The 20,138-nt window shown below is 38.5% G+C and overlaps 1 protein-coding gene across 1 annotated transcript in view; it reads right to left on the bottom strand.

The window, feature by feature from the left end:
• LOC132397309 (serine/threonine-protein kinase BRSK2) overlaps window positions 1-20,138 on the bottom strand; it is a 967,719-nt gene that overhangs the window by 116,968 nt on the left and 830,613 nt on the right. Inside the window, exons 9-10 of the mRNA XM_059975930.1 lie at window positions 3,165-3,196; window positions 1,230-1,394 (exon numbers count right to left, since the gene is read on the bottom strand). Coding sequence (XP_059831913.1) covers window positions 1,230-1,394; window positions 3,165-3,196 — 197 coding nt within the window. The remainder of the gene's footprint in view (window positions 1-1,229; window positions 1,395-3,164; window positions 3,197-20,138) is intronic.

Below are 20,138 nucleotides of genomic sequence, written 5' to 3'. Positions count from 1 at the left end.
ATCACTGGAAAAATTAATACTTCACAGCTCTTTGACTACTGCATGTCCTAAGCAATCTACAAACATATTAAATAACAGTTATAATACAAGCCTGTGTTTTTAATATTAACTCTGAATGTAGATTTCACATCAAGAAAATCAAACTACCACCCAGAGGGTGATGAACCAGTTACACATCTACATAATTGCCTTTCACAACCCACATCCCACCTCCAACCTCCACTAGAAATGAAATTAACATCATCTTGAACCTCTTTAGGCTGCAAGGACCTAAGAATTGGGAAGAGATGTGTTGGTGGCTTCATGCTTATTGATTGTCACTTCATTTTTGACTCTGTAATTTGAATGCTTCTGATGCTGGGGCCAACCTGGTGTTTCTAGACTGCTTAACTCATTCCTTACCCGAGGGAATATAAGCTGAGGACATGAATGGAAATGTGGCTAGTCTGCTGGAGTATATTTTGGTGACGGGGGAAGAAGTTTCAAAACAGAAATTTAAGCATGGAAAGAGTAATTCAAGATACAAAATGTCAATCCTTTTCTCTTCATTACATCCAGTACTTCCTCTATAAATTGGTAGGGTATTACTTTGGAACTACACAGAGGCCAATTAATTGACCTACCAATGGGTCTTTGGGATCCTTGCAGAAGCTGGAGCAACCAGAGGGAACCTATGCAGACACAGGGAGAGTTTTCAAACTCCAAAAGACTCTACCAAAGGTTAGGATTGAAGTTAGACCTCTGTAGCTGCAAGGCAACACTGTACTGCTGATCAATTATTGCATGAGATATCTTAAGTCTGGGTTGCCTGACAAATACCCCTTTGATTTTGCACTACCGGCTCAGGATCTCTCTGTGACATCTGCAAACAGCTTGCCTTGGGTTCAGTGCTTCTTATTGAGAAAATCAAGCTCTTGAATTCTATCCAGAATGTGATGGACTAGTAACATATCACGGTTGATTCCCCTCCCATATCCCACCTTTATCCTCACAGAATGCCCCTTCACCAGCTGCCAGTATGTCCATAATTGGTAGGGCTATTGCTGAATAAATAACGATTTCTGCAATTTGTGGTTTCAGTCTTACAAATAAAAAATTATAGCATGGTACATTAATACCATCAAGAAGTTCAGAGTTCAAAGCAAATTTATCATCAGAATACAATCCTGAGATTCATTTTCTTGTGGGCATACACAGTAAATCCAAAAAAAAACCAAAATAATACTTACTCATCTGACACCAAATCTTGCATAAGCTTGTTTTTATCTCTAAAACAACCCAGTGAATGCATGCTGTCCAGGACATCTGGATCAATGTCCTCCAGTGATGGAAGTGAACGTATCTGCACCTTCCTTAGAACAGGCTGCTCCGGTTCGGGCTCATTCTTACCCCCGCTGTAAGAACATAAAAACCCAAAATTCCAACTCTATAAATTAAATGCAGGAGTTTGGCAAGTGGAGTTAGTTTCAATGCTTCAAAGTATTCTTATTAATTTCTTTGCCTGATAAAGCTTCCCTTCTTTTGGTTCAATGTACCTTAATTTCAGCAAAAGGGTCTCTAAGGGAGAAGAAAATTAATAACCAACTGATTGCACTATGGAGTACGCACACAAAGTTGTCCAAACCAATGCCAATTAGGCAATTAAAGGAGAAACCCAACCTTCGCATTTATAGCTGAATTAAACCTGGAGGTTTGCAAAATGTTCTGACTCACAGTGTTCAGCTAATTGGCTTGGAACAATGGTGCTAATCCTTAAACTTAGTGATGGAAAATCTGTAATTCTGTTCCATTTGGATGAGAAATATGTTTTCTAATTATGAAATTTTACAATGAAGAAGGAAAATAAAAGCAGCTCAAGATTCATCTCATATTTGGATGTAGTTTGTTCTGTTCTTGTGCCTGAGAGTGGCAGATGTCACTCTCACTTTGGAAATTAATAACCACCATGGTCATGCACGAGCACATTCATGTCTCTTCCTATCCCATAGAGTACCTTGAGGATAATTTACACTCTGGTTCATTCATCCTCAAGGTTTATGACTGTAAAAACAGTTTTTCTTTTGTTAAGTGTGGAAGAATTTAAGACTCTTTGGATATGTAGGGGTTAACCTAATTGCTTGTTAATGTTCCTTAGACTTAGCTGAAGTTGGCTGGAATGCGACCAAAATGTTGTGATTTAGTTCAAGGTTCAAAGTCACGCAATGTTCTTGTTTGTTGCTACCTAGTTCTAAGTTCAAAGTCAAGCAATGTTCTTGTTAAGTGCTTTTAGTTACGTACACTGTTTCTATATAATGAAGCGTGTCTGCAAGCGAAGCGGAGCCCCTAAACACTGCTCTTAGGTACAGAGGCACTCCTTGATATCATGTAATAATAAATTCCTTTAGTCTGAAGCAATTCTCTGAGTCGGCCTGATTGGTTCTGTCAGCTGCTCCTGAGATTTACCCGCAACATTAAGTGCTCTGTTGGTGTTTGGTCCAAATGGAACATGTAGTCCCAAAACTTCAAAGTCTAAACAGTAATGTAGAAGAGCAAGGGGGTAAGGCAAGATATGGCAATTGGCTTGAGCTACCCTGGAATTCCTGCTGGAATTCCTCCCTTGACTGATTTCCAGGTACTTCGGCTCAGCCACTGACATCAGCAATTGCAGCACACTAACTACCTTATCAACTAGTAAGCAGTCTGCTTCATCTGAAGAGAAAGCTAAATATTACTGAAGTAGCATTTAAAATGTGAGAGAAAGCAGTGTCATCAAATGCAATTCCCCATCATACTAGCTATCTGAGACTGACCAACAAAGTACAGCCCAGAAATGTATTCGGGGATCCTGAAAGACTGCATTGTCTTAGTTTCACTTGGGCTCTGCAGTTACTTGCTAAGCTATTAGGAAAGCCATGCTTTCTTACTTTAACGATTTTTCAAGCAAAATTCTCATTGCGTCAAAAATGTCCAAGAAAACTGAATATCAAAAAGAATGAAGTCCATGATTTAAGTTCAAAGGCTGCCAAGCTATATTATTCCATTAGACTTTAATATAGCAGCAATGTCACAGATGATTTGTGATATTTTAGGGAAATCTAGCAGGTTGTATTTGGCAGAAGGAATAGAAGGGGCAGAAGCAAAATAAAGATGTTAATAAATGTAGCCAAACTAATAGGTGTACTTACATATACCAAGAATGTTTTTGGATCTGGTCTAGCTGTAAAGGAAAATAAATTGAGTAATATATTACTTAATGACAAGGAGAATGAAGAATCTTACTGTATATAAATATTTTAATAGAAAATTCTATTGCAACATTGTAATATAATTTTTATATCGAACTATTTTTCAATAACTAAAGCTCTGACCTCTACAATTTCATTAGGCTTTCACTTGATATGATAGATACCACAAGAAATGTTTTATAAACTAATTTCTATATTTCTAAGTTCTATATTTAATACACTCACTCCATGGCCAGAGGCACCATGAATTTTCTTCCTTCACTGTGAACACAATAGACTCTCAGCATTTTGTAATAATGTAAGGACTGTATTTGCATATTTAAGTGCCATTCTTTCATATATAAACAACACACTTAAAAATTATTTCAATCCTTCTAATCCTTCCTATTAATTAGAACCAGCAGATAAATATGAGTAAATACAGGAACATTTGATTCAGACATTTTTATACAGAATAAATTTTATGTGGATGTTAACTGTTCTCATTCGATTGAGGAGCAATGCATTAATATCTGAATATAAAACAGATACCACCATATACTGAACAAATACAGAGCAAGAGAATGAAAAAGACATCTATGGAATCTCATTTCTGTGGAACTAATGCTTCAAGAACCACAATTCCAACATGCCAACCAAACAAAAGGTGTTTTCTGAACAGCTGTGAATAAGCAATTGGCCCTCCTTGTTGAAGGACCGTACAAAATAATTGCTGCAACTTAAAGCTGCTTCTGCTGCTCCTCGATGTTATCAGCTCACACTGATTTGGAATATTAGTTTTACCACTTGTTCTTACATTCTGTTTCTCCCACTTATTATACTGGGAAAATAACACACTGACCTATTTATTTAGATTATGTCCTGTGGTCCAAATGACGGCCAGCATACTTCGTTAAACACATTTTGACCCATGAGGAGACATGCACTCAAGTGATATCATTCAAACTCAAAAGATGAATGAACACAAACAACAAATGAAAGGTAGACTTGCATTTATCATGGCAACTTATCACATCTATCTGAAATATCTCAGAAGAGTTTTTAATACTGACACTGATAATATTTCTCAGCAATTTCACAGTATGAATAAAATAACTTTCAATAAGGAAGCCTGACATCATGCACATTAACAATATTTATCTTTCCTGTTACATTTGCACAACATAGATCAGAACAACACATCACCCAGCCTATTCAATATATCTGCTGCCAGGCACACATTAATGGTTTCCTCAAACCAGTATACTGTTTAGGTTGTGAGAAACATGCTGTTAGTTATGAAAATCAAAGGGTAAATTAAATAGAGATTGTATGTAATTACATTTATGAAAGAATGTACTATCAGAATCATGTTTATTATCACTGACATGTCATGAAATGTGTTGTTTTGCAGCAGCAATAGAGTGCAAGATATAAATATTACCATAAATTAGAAAATATTCATGGGTTCATGGACCATTTAGAAATCTTAAGGCAGAGGGAAAGAAGCTGCTCTCAAAACATTGAGTATGGGTCCTCACACTCCTGAGCCTCCTCCCTGATGGCAGTAACAGGAATCGGGCATGTCCCTGATGCTGAGAGTCCTCAATGATGGCTGCAGCCTTCTTGAGGAATTGCTTCCTGAAGATGTTCCTGATGGCAAGGAGGGCTGTGCCCGTGAGGGAGCTGGCTGAGTCTCCAGCACTCTGTAGCCTCCCGTGACCCTGTGCACTGGAGGCCCCATCCCAAGCTGTGATTCAATCAGTTGGAACACTCTCCACCGTACATCTATAGAAATGTGCAAATGACTTTGGTGACCTACCAAATTTCCTCAAACTCCTAATGAAGTAGAACCACAGGTGTGCTTTCTTCATGATTGCATCAATGTGTTGGGCCCAGGACAAACCCTTTGAAATATTGATGCTCAGGAATTTGAAGCTGCTTACCCTTTCTATCATTGACCCCTCAATGATTGGTGTTTGTTCTCCTGAAGTCTACACTCAATTCTTTGGCTTTGCTCACAATATATGCCAGGCTGTTGCAGTATCTCTCAACCAGCCAATCTGTCTCATTCCTGTCCACCTCCCCATTGCCATCTGAGATCCTGCTGACATAGGCGAATTTATGGATGGCATTTGAGCTGTGCCTAGCCACGTAGTCAAGAGTGTCAAGTGAGTAGAGCAGCGGGCTAGGCATAAATCCTTTATCACAATGGTTCAAAGAACAAGATTAAACAGAAAGCAATGTTGGTCTCCTTGACGTAACGGTTGACAGCAGATTTGATACACTTCACAAGACGATGACTGGTTTAGACATGGTGAATAAAAAAAAGCTGTTCCCATTAGAGGACCCAGATTTAATGTGATCGGCAAAAGATTGGAGGTGCAGTATGGAGTTTGCTTAAAACTCTAAAACAAGTTACATGGTCTGTAATTGACTGCCTCAAGTCAGTGGATACAGAGATGTTCACTCCTTCAAAGAAAATGGAAAAAGAAATACCCATTTCATGGGAGAAGATCTGCCATTTTAGCCCATCTGGTTTACTTATGTCTCCAGATCTAACAAATTGGCTGATTTTAAATAGCACAGCAAGTCATTCAGTTGTAACATAACCACTAAACTGAAACAGAGGAAAAATAACATCAGATGATTCATTCAGCATCAACCTGGACCATATTTATAGAAACAGGAAATTCATCTTCACAAAGTCTTCTTTATAAATAGATTTTGTCTGGTACCTAAACTGGGGAAACTGTCAAATATAATGTTTAATATGATGGTGTTGTGTCCTTAAAGGTTGCTTGTTGACCAGAGTATGCAGAAAGCTTAAGACTCCGATTGAACACGACTCACTTTGTTATGATGTTGCACTTAATAGTCAACCTGTGTTGCAACCATATCGTATAGTGCAATAGTTGATGCTGCTGCCTCATTGCACTAGGGACCCAGGATCAGTCCTGATCTCAAGTGCTAACTGCGCAGAGCCTGCATGTTTTTCAGTAACTGTGTGACTTTTCTCCTGTGTGATCTGGTTTCTTCCATCTTCCCAAAGACACACAGGTACTGCATGTACCGTTCAATGGCAAAAGCAATTTTAAGAAATGGTGGTGAGCATATACCAGAGACAATAAGATGCAGCGGTATACAGAAATGAGGAAGAGGGGTCTGAGACTAAAGGAATTCCTCCCTATGGGTAAACGTGGTCACAATGAGTTGAACAGCCTCCTTTTGCATGATTCGCATATCATTTAAGGAACAAAGGTACAGCATTAGAGCAGATTTGGAAAATAAATAATAAATATAATCAAACAATTAATAAGCCATGACTGTGAGAACATAACAATTCTCAATGGTAATAATATACTGCTGTATATATAAGTATATATTTTGTTGACATTAGGCAAGAACTAACAAAGCTTGATTGGGGAAGGCTGTTAGTAGTTAAAGGGATAACAGATAAATGGTAAGTTTTTGAGTGAGATAGGGAGAGCTCAGGGCCAGCACACTCCCTTTAAAGTGAAGGATTATAGAACTCTGTCTGAAAAGGGATAATGAGGATCTGATCCAGAAAACGGAGGAATATGTCAGGTATATGACCAGATGGGATCCAGCAAAGCTCTTGACGACCATAAGCAATGTAGGAGTAAAGGAGGAAATCTGCGGGTAAAACGGGGACATGAGATATACTTGGGAGATAGGGTAAAGGGGAATGCTAAAATATTCTAATATTAAGAGCAAAAGGTTAACTAGGGAGAAAATAGGTCTCCTATTTTCAGTGTGGTTGTCTCCATGTCGAGATTATGAGACAAGCAAGTTCTTAAATTAATATTTCTTGTCTATATGCATTGAAGGAGGACATGGAAGCTCAGAAATTCAGGGAAGAGAACAGTGATGTCTTGAAAGATAAATATTATGAAAGAGGAGGTATTGGCAGTGTTGAGGTTGAATAAATCCCTGGGACCTGACCAAGCGTTCCCTATGACATTATGGGAAGGAAGATTGCTGGGATCCTGGCAAGGATTTTTGTATCTTCTTAATCACAGCAATAGTGAATAATCAGCAAAGTAGATAGTGAATATGCAAACAGTCAGCAAAAGAAAATGGGGAGAGTTCAGAGTCACCATGCTCCTATTAGAGTGAAGGACAAGGCTAGCAGGATAAGAGAACATTGGATGACATGGATTATTGAACTGTCAGGACAAAAAGGAGACATACATGTATGTCATATATGGGAAGCTAAAATCAAGTCAGTTCCTTATAAAAATAAGAGACCAAAGAGGCCAGTGACGAAGGACATTAGGAGTGAAAGAAGTGGACATAAGATATCATTGGGAGATAAGGTAACATCATATCTATAAAGATTCCATGTATATTAAAAGAGTAACGAGGAAGCAAATCCATCTTCTTAAGAATCAGTGCAGTCCTCAATGTGGGGAGCCACAGGCGAATGCCAAGGTCATAAGTGAATACTTCCTAACAAAATTTACTGTGAATGGAAGCTAAGGAATTCAGGGAAATAATGTCGTCAGACGCATCACTGCTATGAATTAATATTCAACGTTACAGTGTTGGCAGTCTTGAGGTGCATAAACATGGATAAGTCCCTGGGATCTTAGCTTATGATTTAGTGGAAAGCAATAGAAGAAATTGTTGGGACTTTGACAGAAATCTGTGTATCTTCCCTAGCCAAGGTACTGGAAGATTAGAATGTACGTAGCTAATGATTTGCCTATATTTGAGAAGGGCTGCAAGCCCAAGCCAGGTATATACAGTCCGGTGAGCCTAATATCAGTGGTGGGTAAGTTATTGGTGGGATTTCTGAAAGACAGGATCTATCTTCATTTGGAAAGGCAAAGACTAAAGTCAAATTGACTTTGTGTGGGGAAGTCGTGAAATCACAAACTTAAGTGAATTTTCTGAAGAGGTAACCAAGAGTATTGATGAGGGCAGATGTCTACCTTAACTTTAGCAAGGCTTTTGACAAGAAAGGTGTCTGGAAGGTTAGATCACAAGGGATTCAAGATGAGTTCCATTGTACGATACAAAATATGCTTGGTAGTAATGGAAAACTATTTTGCAGATTTTATCATAGGTTTCAGTGCTGTGCCTCCTGCTGTTTGTCATACTTATTAAGGATTTCAATGAGAACGTTGGTGGCATGATTTAAGTCTGCAGTTGATACCAAAATAGTCAGCATAGGGAACAGTGAAGAAGGTTGTCTAAGGTTAAAACGGGATCTAGATCAACTGAGAACTAAGAATGTTATATGGAATTTAACACAAACGAGTATGAACTGATGCAGTTAGGGAAGATAACTAGGGCAGGACACACAGAGAGAACAATAGTGCCCTTAGAAGTGTCATAGAACTTAGAGACCTAGCAGTACAAGTGACAGGACAGTTAAACAAGATGGGGAAGAAGGCAAACGACAAGCTTGCCTTCATTGGTTAGTTCATTATAGTTGGAACATCATGTTACAGACGTATAAGACTTTGGCAAGCTCGCACCTGGAAAATCATGTGGAGCTCGTTGGCTATTCAACAGGAAAGATGTGATTCAGTCAGAGAAGATGCTGAAAAGAGTCACAAGGGCGTGGAGTTATGAGACACTGGATAGGCTGAGTCTGTTTTTCCTGAAGTGAAGGAGGCTGAGGGGTGACTGTGTAGAGCAGGGACCCCCTGGTTGGGAATCTCTTGTGCAGAGGTTTTATAAAATCTTCAGAGGCTTAGATCGGGCATTTAGCAATAGGCTTTTTCCCAGTGTAGGGAATACTAAAATTTGAGTGCACATTTTCAAACTGAGGGAAAATTTTAAAGGGAAATTGAGGTTCAAATTTTTCCACACAGAGGTTGATGGGTATATGGAATGAACCTCCAGAGGAAGTAGCAGACACTATACACGATATTTAGAAACGTTTGGACAGGTACATGGACAGGAAATGCTTAGAGAAATATGAACAAGTTGGGCTGAAAGGCCTTTTTTGTTGCTTCATGGCCCTATTTTGCATTGCAAATATACCTAATTAAAGGACAATTATTAGGCAGAGAACGATTAGTAGTTTCATGGTTGTCAGTACCACATACAATTAGGTTTCCAGTTCATTTGCAATCTAATGACAATAAAATATGAAAATAGATTGGAAAATAATATTATTTTACAATATTCATAACAACCCTCTTAACACCTACTCTTCCAAATATGAAAACTATTAGATTATTATTAATGAACAAGAAAGTTTGCTCTAATTGATGATTAAAGTGCACCCATGCAGAAAGTGAAGGCAGTACCTCAATGCCCAGCAACAAAGTATATTAACTGACATTTAATAGATACTTTGCTCAAAGTTTGTTTATTCAGAAACTTGACAGTGCAGATTAATGAGTGATATGTAATCCATCACACTTTTCAAAAACATGGTGCTTCATTATTGTTTGTAAACAGTTTGTTCCCCTTTAGCAGACTTATCTATATTCAACCTACTGCATTATCGTTATTAGAAAAATAACTAGCTGTATAGCTTCTGTTAATGGAGACACAAGAGACTGTACTGTATATGCTGGAATTTGGGTCAAAAGACAGATTGCTGAATGAACTCAGCAGGTAAAGCAGCATCTGTGGTGGCATAGGGATGGCCAATATTTCAGATGAAGACCCTCCACCAGACCTTATGCAGCGTCTCAACCTGACGTGTTTGTCAGCTCTTTGCTTCCACAGATGTTGCATGAATAAGCTCGGTTCCAGGTATCAACACTTGTGTATCATCAACCTATAGGCAACAACACTCAGAGACTTGGGCTATTTTATTTTCTTCTTTGTAACTGTATGAGCAGTTATAGTTTGAAGTTCTGCACTGTGTAGGTCAATATGTACTGTATTTTGCACCTTGGCCGGAGAGGAATGCTGTTTCATCTGGCTGCATTATTGTCTATGGTTGAATGATAATTAATCTTGAACTTGACCTAAAGAGTTTTTCCAGCAGTTTGTTTCCTTGCGTCTGTTAATACTGTTTAATGTAAACACAAGGAGATACAGTATATACTCAGCTTAGACTACTATACACCAAACTCAGCTGGTTGACAAACTCTGAATCTGTCCCTTTCTCTGAAGATGCCTAGATTTCTCTCAATAAAACTTCATGATAGAATTAGAAAATTCAGATGTGCACCTTAAAAAGAATTTTCAATTCACATCTATGTTGTGCCATTTACATTGTTGTGTCTGTGCAAAACTACGTATCAATTGAATAAAAGTGTGCACATGGGTGATGGCTTTAACTGGTGTATTCGCATTGTAGTGAGAGGGAAAGAAAGAACGACGTGCATGCGTGGACAACAGTGTGCTAAGCCGGTTGGTGTGTGGGGGGGGGGGGGGGGCAGACAGACATTGCTCTAAAAGAAATAGATCCATTCATTACTCTTCTTCCCCCTTTAGATTAATGCACCATTAAACAGTATATGTACAAAACATTCAATTTCCCTTTCACAATCCATATTCCAATAAACATGCTTTCACAATAACAGTCTATCACTAACTTCACAGTTCTAAAGATTCAGTCGTTTGAGTGGTGCTCTGTTTCCTTCAGGATTGTGCCCCTGAACCTGTGGAGTGGCATCAGGTTTGGCAGGTGTCTTGTCTAAGACAACGTTCTTGGTTTCCGGTGTCATGTTGCTGTCAGTGACATCATCATTGAGAGGTAAATCTGGTGACTGTAATGTGTCCATCTTGTCGGATGCAGTCGATTCAGGTGTGTTCTTCGGTTGTGCATCCAGTATTCGGTCCACATGACGTCTCCGTGTCTGATCTCCAACATCCACTGTGCACATCAGTGGCCCACTCCCATGGGTGTAACGGTGCATGTGAGGGTGCATTTTGAATTTTTTGGCATCCCAAACAGCTATTGGCTAAGTCTTCAATCTGTTTAACTATTCCCAGTCACCATGCAGAGCTCTGAGCGAGACTATTCATCTTGACTGTTCCCAGGTGTCCTTCATGTAGATTTTCTATCACTCTGATGTGTAGTTCAGAGGGAACCACAGCTCAAGATCCACACATCAGCATTCTTTGATATACTAACAGTTGATCTCATCTTGCTAAAAACTCTGAGATCATAGGGTTACCATGAGCAGGCCATCCTTGCATGGTGATTTCAGAGACTGTTGACAATGTCGGGTTATCCCTTGTTTCCCTTCTTATTTCGGAATTTGTTATTGGTAACTGGTCCTCCAATGCTGTGTGAAACACTTCTGCTGGGTCACAGTATGAAGACTTTTCTTCTTCAGTTGCCAACAGTGGAAGATATGACAAGCCATCAGCATTGTTGAGTTGTTTGGTACCCTTGAACTCTAAGTCATAAGAGTGGGCTCCTAGGAATCATGTTCAGTGTTGTAACCGGGTAGCAGTCATCACTGGAATTTCCTTCCTGGGATTGAAAATGGACACAAGGGACTGGTGATCTGTCATCAGCATAAATTTTTGCCCACGGAGGTATTGGTGGAACTTTTTTATTCCCCATACTAGACTAAGGACCTCTCAGCCAATCTATGCACAGTTGTGATCTTGAAGCAAACTCAATTAGGTGTTCAGATCCATCTTACATAATGCGTGACAAAACAGCTCCAATGGCTTAAGTGAATGTACTGCATGCCAGTCTAATGGGCAGGAATGGGTCATAATAGGCGAACAGTTCATTGGATGTCATTAGTCTCTTTTTTTCCTTTAATACTTTTTCACATCTTTCTAACCATTCCCTCTTTGCTCCTGTCTGTAACAGTGCATTCAATGGGTCCAGCACTGTAGCAATGTTTGGGAGAAACCGGTGGTAGTAGTTTACAAGGCCCAAGTATGACCTGAGTTGTGACACATTTTCCAGTTTGGATGCCTGTACACTGATTCAATCTTCTCTTGTGACTTATGTAAGCCATGCTGGTCAATATGTCCAAAATATGAGAATTCATTCTTGAAAAGCTCCCATTTCTCTCTCTTTGTGCACAGACCATGCTCACTCAGCCTGGTAAACAGTTTACCAAGGTTCTGGAGGTGCTCGTCATCATTTTTACCAATCATGATGATGTCATCAAGGTAACATTGGGTTCCTGGGATATCTTGGAGCACTTGCTCCATTGGTCTTTGGCAAATTGCTGGAGCTGATGCAATGCCAAAGACGAGATGATTATACTGGAACAGTCCCTTGTGAGTGCTGATTGTGAGGAACTCCCTGCTTGACTCCTCAATCTCCATTTTCAGACAGGCTTGTGACAAGTCAATCATTGAAAACTTCGCTGCGCCTGCCAAAGATGCAAAAATATCTTTCATTCGTGGCAGGGATACTGCACAGTATGCAGCTCTGGGTTGATGCTCATCTAGACATCCCCACATGTGCAAATGGCTCTGGCCTTCCCTTTCTTGATCACCAGGACAATGGGCGTGGTCCAATCACTCTGCTCAACCTTGGAAAGAATTCCAGGTGCCTTCAAGCTCTGCAGTTCAGCATCCACTTTAGGACGGAGTATGTAAGATACTGGGACACTGTTTCTGGAATCTTGGTGTTGCTGTTTTATCCAGTTCAATTCTGGCCTCATGCCTTTGAGTTTACTTATCCCCTTCTCGAACACCTTCTCCTTAGCATTAAGCAGCTATGCCAGCCTCTGATTAGTGCTACCATTTGGGCTGCCATTACCTGTTGATACCATACTAAGAGCTTTGATGGAGTGCCAGTATAGTTGGGTTTTTCTCAACCATTCACATCCAAAAAGTGCTGGCCCTCCACTTTTCAATACATAAATCTCTAACTGTTGTGTTTGGTTTCCATACATTTATTTTCAGTTCATCTATGGTGATCCAAATGGTTTTGTGATCTGCTTCAGTTATATTATGAAGTTCTAGGTGTGACATTTCAGCTTTATCAGACTCTATGTTGTCTGATTCTGTTTTATATTCTATAACTTTATGCAATTACTTAGCTTTCTGTTTGAGACTTTTCACTTGGTTGTGCTATTTGTCTGTCTTACACATTCTCTCTGTGTGACCTTGTCTGTGACACTTGCTGTAGACTTTTTCCTTGAACTAACTGTCATTTGCATCATGGGAGGATTTGCCACATCATAGCATCTTTGGCCTTTTGCCCCGTTCAGGGGCATTTTGTACATTTCAATTCTAACCTCCTTTTCTGTAGTTCTGCTACATCCTTTACTGCAGTCTCTAATGACATTGCAGTGGTAATGCCCGTTCTAAGGTTAGGTCTCTTTCTGCCAGTGGCCATGTTTGAGTGCTTTAACTATGCAAGCCACATGCAATCCTGTCCCTTAATACATCAGAAAGCCCATCTCTAAGGTTACAGGAATGGGAAAGTTTGTGCAGTTCTGCAACGTATACAGAAATGCTTTCATGTTTTGACTGGTTCCTTTCGTAACTTCTGAATCTCTCAGCTAATGCCAGTGGGTTAGGGCTCAAGTGATTTTGTAAAATTGTAACAATTGCATCGAATATCTTGCTTGCTGGCTTCTCAGAGGTTGCTAGTTTCTGTAAGAGACTGCATGTCCTTGCACCCATTAAGCTAAGAAATGCAGGGGCTTTCTTTTGCTCCTCCACGTTATTCGTGTTACAATACAGTTCGACTCTCAGCCCTCATTGGCACTATCAAATTCATCAATTTTCCCAGATGAAGCCATCGCCATGTTATTTTCACTTGAAATTCAACGTATCTTTCTCTGTTACCCGTGAGTCCTTTGGCATTCTAGTGCTGTTCAACTCTCAATGTTTCATCCAGTAACTGTCGGTGTAGTTCGTCATATTTTCTGACATCCATTGCCAATTTGTTGTGTCTGTGCATGATTACATATCAATGACATAAAATCACACACATGGAAGATGACTTAAACCGGTGAATTCGCATTGCAGCGATAGAGAGAGAACAATGCGCATGTGTAGGTAACAGCTCAATACATAGTGGGGGGGGGGGGCATGTCATTGCTTTAAAAGAAATAGGTCCATATATTACATAAGTAGCATAACATATTGTAATATTAGTTCCCTCCACCTTTGCTGAACACAGGATGCTTTTGACGAGTAAGCTCTTCTCGGGCTTCCAGCCAGGTGTGGGTATCGATTATAACTGACGCTTTGATGACAAACTCTGCCATCTTCATCAGAGTTTGTCATCGAAACATTGGTTATAATCATTACCTGTACGGAAGCCCGGGAAGAGTTTATTCGTCATATATGCTGGGAAAGCACGAGATCCTTTTTCACAGGATGCTTCTGTTTTGTTCTTACGTCTAATCTATCTTTTTCAAATATTTCTAGGTCTGCAGGCCAGAGGGTTACTGTTGCATGTGCAAGAAACTGATGGTGCATGAAATGCATCAGGTGTAAAATATTATTTTGTCATAAGAGAGGCTTTTAAAATTGGGGTAGATGTTTAATGATAAGACACAAGAAATAAATTACACACCCATTGCCCTCAGATTGGAGTGATATATCACAAAGTCTTAGTGATGGTGTTGAACAATCATGCAATCTGCCAAGAACAGTAAGCTGCATTAATCATAAGTGTGCATTTGTGATGTATGCCATGATATATACCACCATCTGCTTATGCAGGCATTGAGGCAATACTGCTTCTCCTGTTCCAACCCAGATACAAAACTAAATCTACATAAGAAAATTGTCTCATAACTCAGCCTGATAATATGGCAAAGAAAAGAGGTATTCTGTTTTGCTAGTTTTAGTTCTAAATAGTGAAATATATTTCAACTCTTCAGAACAGAGCCACTTAATGCAGAAACAGTAGCCTATGGCTTGAGATATTTATCATAATTTTAAAGAAACCCAACATCTATTTCTATTAACAATGCACAATTTCCAAAGTGGAACAAAAAGTATTTTTGAAGGAGCTGTAGCATACAAATGTTAACAACTTGAAGTTTTTCACTTTCCAGCACAAACATTTGCATTGACCCAATTTCAATGTTTTAGGAAATGTGACCTCCTCTAGGAGCTGGCTTGTCCTAAAAGACCAAAGATATTGAAAGTATTTTTGCAGATATTTTTGTCTATAAAGTCTTTGCTTATGAGCAAATAAAGCAAGTCCCCTCCCCTTGTCAGAAGTGTGAGGCAAGAGAAGAGGACCTGGGCAAGGCAGAGGTAGTTTTCAGAAAGTGAGATGCAGCAATAGGAGACAGCTGTTTGGTACATACAAGTCAGTTCATTGTGGTAAATAGAGAAGTGATTGCTAGTTTTCTTTCTGCATATTTTGATTGGTCAACAGATTAAAATTAGGGCACATTAATGTAAGCAATATCTGTACTCTTAAAGTGGTGAGAGCTAATAAACACTAATTCAATCAATGAACAAAACTAATAAATTAAAACAGATGGCGGGGTGAGTGAATCATTATAGCTGCACCATGTGTGAACTCTTGATAAACAGTGAGCAGATCTGCAGCAAGCATGGACTACATGAGGAACTCTGGCACGGTCAGCTGGACTTTGAGCTCCAAGTATTGCGTATCTTCAGGGAGAGGTGAGTTACATGGGCACGTTACTTCAGGAGTCAGCCACGCACCCATGAGAGTAACTACCTCTAAATTGGTGACTGGTCAGGGACAAGATAGTGTGACAGCAGAAATAGCAGACGGTGGGACCAAGGGATCATTCTGGAGCTGTCTCGGTCCTTACCCTTGTCAAAGAAACAGTAGGTTCTTGTTTCCTTTCTGGATGGTGACTGTAGGGAGAATGTGTAAACTATTTATCACACCACAGCACATGGAGCTTTTCAAATGGAGGAGAGAACAGAATGGTAATAGGGGATAGCACAGTTAGAGGAATAAACAGAATTCTCTGTAGCAAAGATAGAATGTCTCGAAGCCTGTGTGCCTGCCTTGCATTAGGGTTAAGGACATCTCTTCTGTGCTGAAAATGAATTCAGAATTAGAATTGGAGGATCCAGTGATGTGGTCCATCTAGGCACTAATGATGGGAGAGAGTGAGGTGAGGTGAGAGGGCAGCAAGAACATAAGATCTAATGGAACAAACAGAAATCAAAGACTGGTGGGTAGTGAGGGAGGAATTGACAGTTATAGTATGATAGGCCAGGGCAGAAGATGCAAATGGAAATATGCAAAAAATAGCATCAAATCTAGAGCTGTCAACATGTGGAAAAAAAAACAAAAGCTCACCATTCTCTATTGGAATGCACATAGCATTTTCAGCAGGACTGATGAATTGGTAGCACAAATAGCAAAATATATAGTACGTATGGCATAATTACTATCACAGAAACATGGTGACTAGAACTGAAACCCCATTTTTCAGGTGATAATCTGTTCTAAATGAGCTGATCATAGGGAAGAGAGGCAGGATGGGGTTTTAATCAGGGAAAGAACCAGAACAGTTCTGTATCATGATTTAAAGATATTGGGTGGTAACATGGAATCAGTTTCAATTGAAATCATGACTAGCAGTGGAACGAAGGTATCAGTATTTAGACACGAAAAATCCAACCTCTCAATAAATTAGAACATAAATAGGGAAATATTAATGGCATATTTAAAGGGAACTGTAATAGTCTGCAAGAGTTCATCCCAATAAAAAGGAGGACTACATGAAAAGAAGCAAAGGAGATAAAGGTTACTTGACAATTGAAGTGCAGGATGGCAATAGTGGCAACGGCTCGTGGTATACAAGAGTACTGGGAAAAGTTTGGGATCCACAGCAGATATTTGAAGGGCCTGATAGCTTACCCTGTTGCTATTTTCTTATGTTCTTGTGTTATAAGACAATAAAAACTTGAATTCAAGTTGATTATTTGTCCCCCTACACCTGTTCTACAGATCTCTTATGTATGTTGAACTTTCCTGTACTTATCATACATTTCTCAATTATCTAAAAGTCAAAAACCTATTAATATCCATTCTGAATATACTCAACAACAGAATCTTCACAACTCTCTTACATCAAGAATTCCAAAGATTTTTAATCCGTTAGGTTATCAAATTTCTTCATGTCTCAGTCCTGAATATCTGTCCTCTTATATGGAAACTGCTTTTTCACTAAAGCTACTTTCTTCAGCTCTTCATTCACACTCCTGCTGTTGTTTCCCACTATTTCTTGAACATCTTGTGCCACATTTCATGAAGAAACACAAAAATTTACTTCTATTTCCTTATTCCACAATATAATTTCTCCTTTTCCTGCCTACAAAGAACGCACAGTAAAATTTGCTATTCTTTTCTTTTTTTTTAATCTATCTATGGAAGCTTTTACAGAGCATTTTTATGTTTCTTGCTAACTTACTTCAAATTATAACCAGATTCTTTTAAGGAGAGATTCTATAAACAAGACAACAGGCTTCTTGAAAGAAGAGAGACATCTAGTACTGCACACTACTTTTCTGTCTGTACTCCATGTACTTGTTCAAATCAAGTACCTGTTCAAATCCCTTTAAAATAATTATAGAAACAGATTTTGTCACCTTTTAGCTCTAACTGGAATTTAAAAAACACTTTAGATTTTTCACAATTGTCTTTAAATCTGTAACTTGTAGTGATTGATTGACTCAGTGGAGGAACTAATATTTCTCTCCATCAAAATCTCTCATCATCTCAAAAATCTCTATTTCTTCCCCTTTTAACTTTCTTGAGCGCAATCCTAACTGTTCCATCTTCTCGTTGCTCAAGTTTCCAACCCTAATAATATTCAGATAAATGTCCTCTGCAGCAAAACAAAACAACAAACTGATGGAGAAATTTAGCAGCTTGAACTGTATCTGTGGAAGGGAAAGGAATTATGTTTTGAGTCAAGACCATCTCACCAAATACTCCGAAGGCTTTCATTTTCCAAAACTTTGGTATCTAAAATTGCCTCTGAGGCTTCCAAATTGGACACTGTAGTTTTTCTCATCCTTGATTTGGCTTTAATGAATTAAAGATAATGTTCAATACAAAATATCAGCATCAAATCTATATTTTAACTTAGCTGGAACTATAGTATTCAGTTGGTACATTATACAGGTTACAGTTATGTTCCATTCTATTTTAATATAATTAGCAGCAGATCTTTACCAGTTATTAAGACATCATGAAAAATGTATTAAATGAGAAGTAGAAAAATTTAGAGCAACTACTTGCTAATTCTTATAATAATTTCTTATTTTTGTGCAGCCCAGTCCAGTGAAATGCATGTACAGGTATTCAACTCTAGAAATAAACAAAGACAATTTCTTCTTTGGTTGAGGACCAATCCTAAAAACACAATGTTCAGAGCAAATTCTATAATGAACTCAATTCAATAAATACAATGGCCATGCTCAAGCATGACAAGGTGATGTGTTGCAATGCAAACAGCCTTCAACTTCAACATCAGCGAACATTAGCAAAGGTATGCCTGCAAAGCATTGCCAATGTAATTGAGCTATTTAAATATGCATCTAATAAGCTGAATGTCTTTTTGAAAGAAAAATGCATAAAAAGTGGATTGCAGTCATCTCATCATTAATGTATATGCAAAAAAGTTGCAGAATGATATTTTATATATATTAGGTGCTAAATAACTGACAATTATATTCCAAAGATATTTAGAAACTCTACCTTATACATTCTAAAGTATTCAAACTTATTTAATCTATTGAATGCTGTAACAACAAAAAGACAAGGCGATAGATTTAATGTGCATGAACCTCTGAAGATGCCTCAAGAGGAAGCTCCCGATTACATTCAAAACTAGGGTGCAGGATAAATTTAGAGGTTGCTTGCAAAACAGAATGTGGTTGTTACTAATATATTAAGAAATTTAGATTTTTTTACACGGTTTTATATCAATGCAGAAATTGCAGTTACTGTGGATAGACAAAACAAATAGCACTGATACATTTAATGAGCTTTAATGTATTTAGGACACAAGGTGGAATGAAAAGCTGCAGGGCAGGGCAAAAGTGATGAAAGTGGAAGAGTTTTGTTTTATTTTAAAAGAGACAGGCTGTCAAGCAGCTTCCACTTAAGTTTCCGTATGGACAATTCAAGGAATTCTCTCCACTTTAAATTCCTTTTGCATTTTCCTACACAACAAATTATAGAACATAATTATATTAGCCAGAAACAAGAACATATTGAAGTTCTTATTTTTGATTTGTGGCTTATCTTTTTGCAGCATTATGCCATGGAAACAGTCTGTTTGTTTCAGTCAGAACACATCAGTATTCATATCACTAAACAGTCCACAAAATGTATCTTTATTTTTTCTGCCTCTATATTCCTTCATTCCATTTTCCTTATTCCATCTGCCCATGTTGATTATAACCGCATCTTTACTATTTGCGAAAACAAGTTTACAACTTTTTGATGGAATTTTTATAGAATTATCAGAATGAGATTAGACTGACTGCTGTTTAACATTCCACCTGACTTGGCTTCAATGGGAAGTCAATTTGAAAATGGTGTAAAGTCGGGAGTTTATCCAATCTTAGTAGTTTCCTGAGTGACACACAATAAGCAGTAGGAACTCAGCAGATCAGTCAGCTTCTAAGATGGAAAATACATAGTCAATGTTTGTGTTGAGACCTTTCATCTAGACTTCATTTCAGTGACTCTTCAGTCTAGATGAAGGGTCTCAACCCAAAATATTGATTGTCTATTTCCCTGAGTTTCTCCAGCTTTTAGTGCTTTGTTCCAAATTCCAGTAGCTGTATTCTCTTGTGCCTCCTTGGTAGTTTTTTGCTGAGAGCTTAGAACAAAGTTAACCAGTCTGGGTAGAGAGGTCTCTCCTCTCTTTTCATATCCTTTTCACTTACTCTCCTCATTCTAAACTGCTCACCTTTTCAGAATAGTCTATTCTGCCTCAAACATGAGAGTTTGAGTAGGAATAGGTTACTGACTCATTGAACTTGCTTCACATTAAATAAAATTATGGCTGATCATAGGTTATAACTTCAACTCTATACTCC

The sequence above is a fragment of the Hypanus sabinus genome, chromosome 7 (genome assembly GCF_030144855.1).
Source record: "Hypanus sabinus isolate sHypSab1 chromosome 7, sHypSab1.hap1, whole genome shotgun sequence".
Classification (NCBI taxonomy): Eukaryota; Metazoa; Chordata; class Chondrichthyes; order Myliobatiformes; family Dasyatidae; genus Hypanus; species Hypanus sabinus.
The sequence above is the reverse complement of the archived record's forward strand: the minus strand, read 5'-3'. Positions and strand labels throughout refer to the sequence as shown.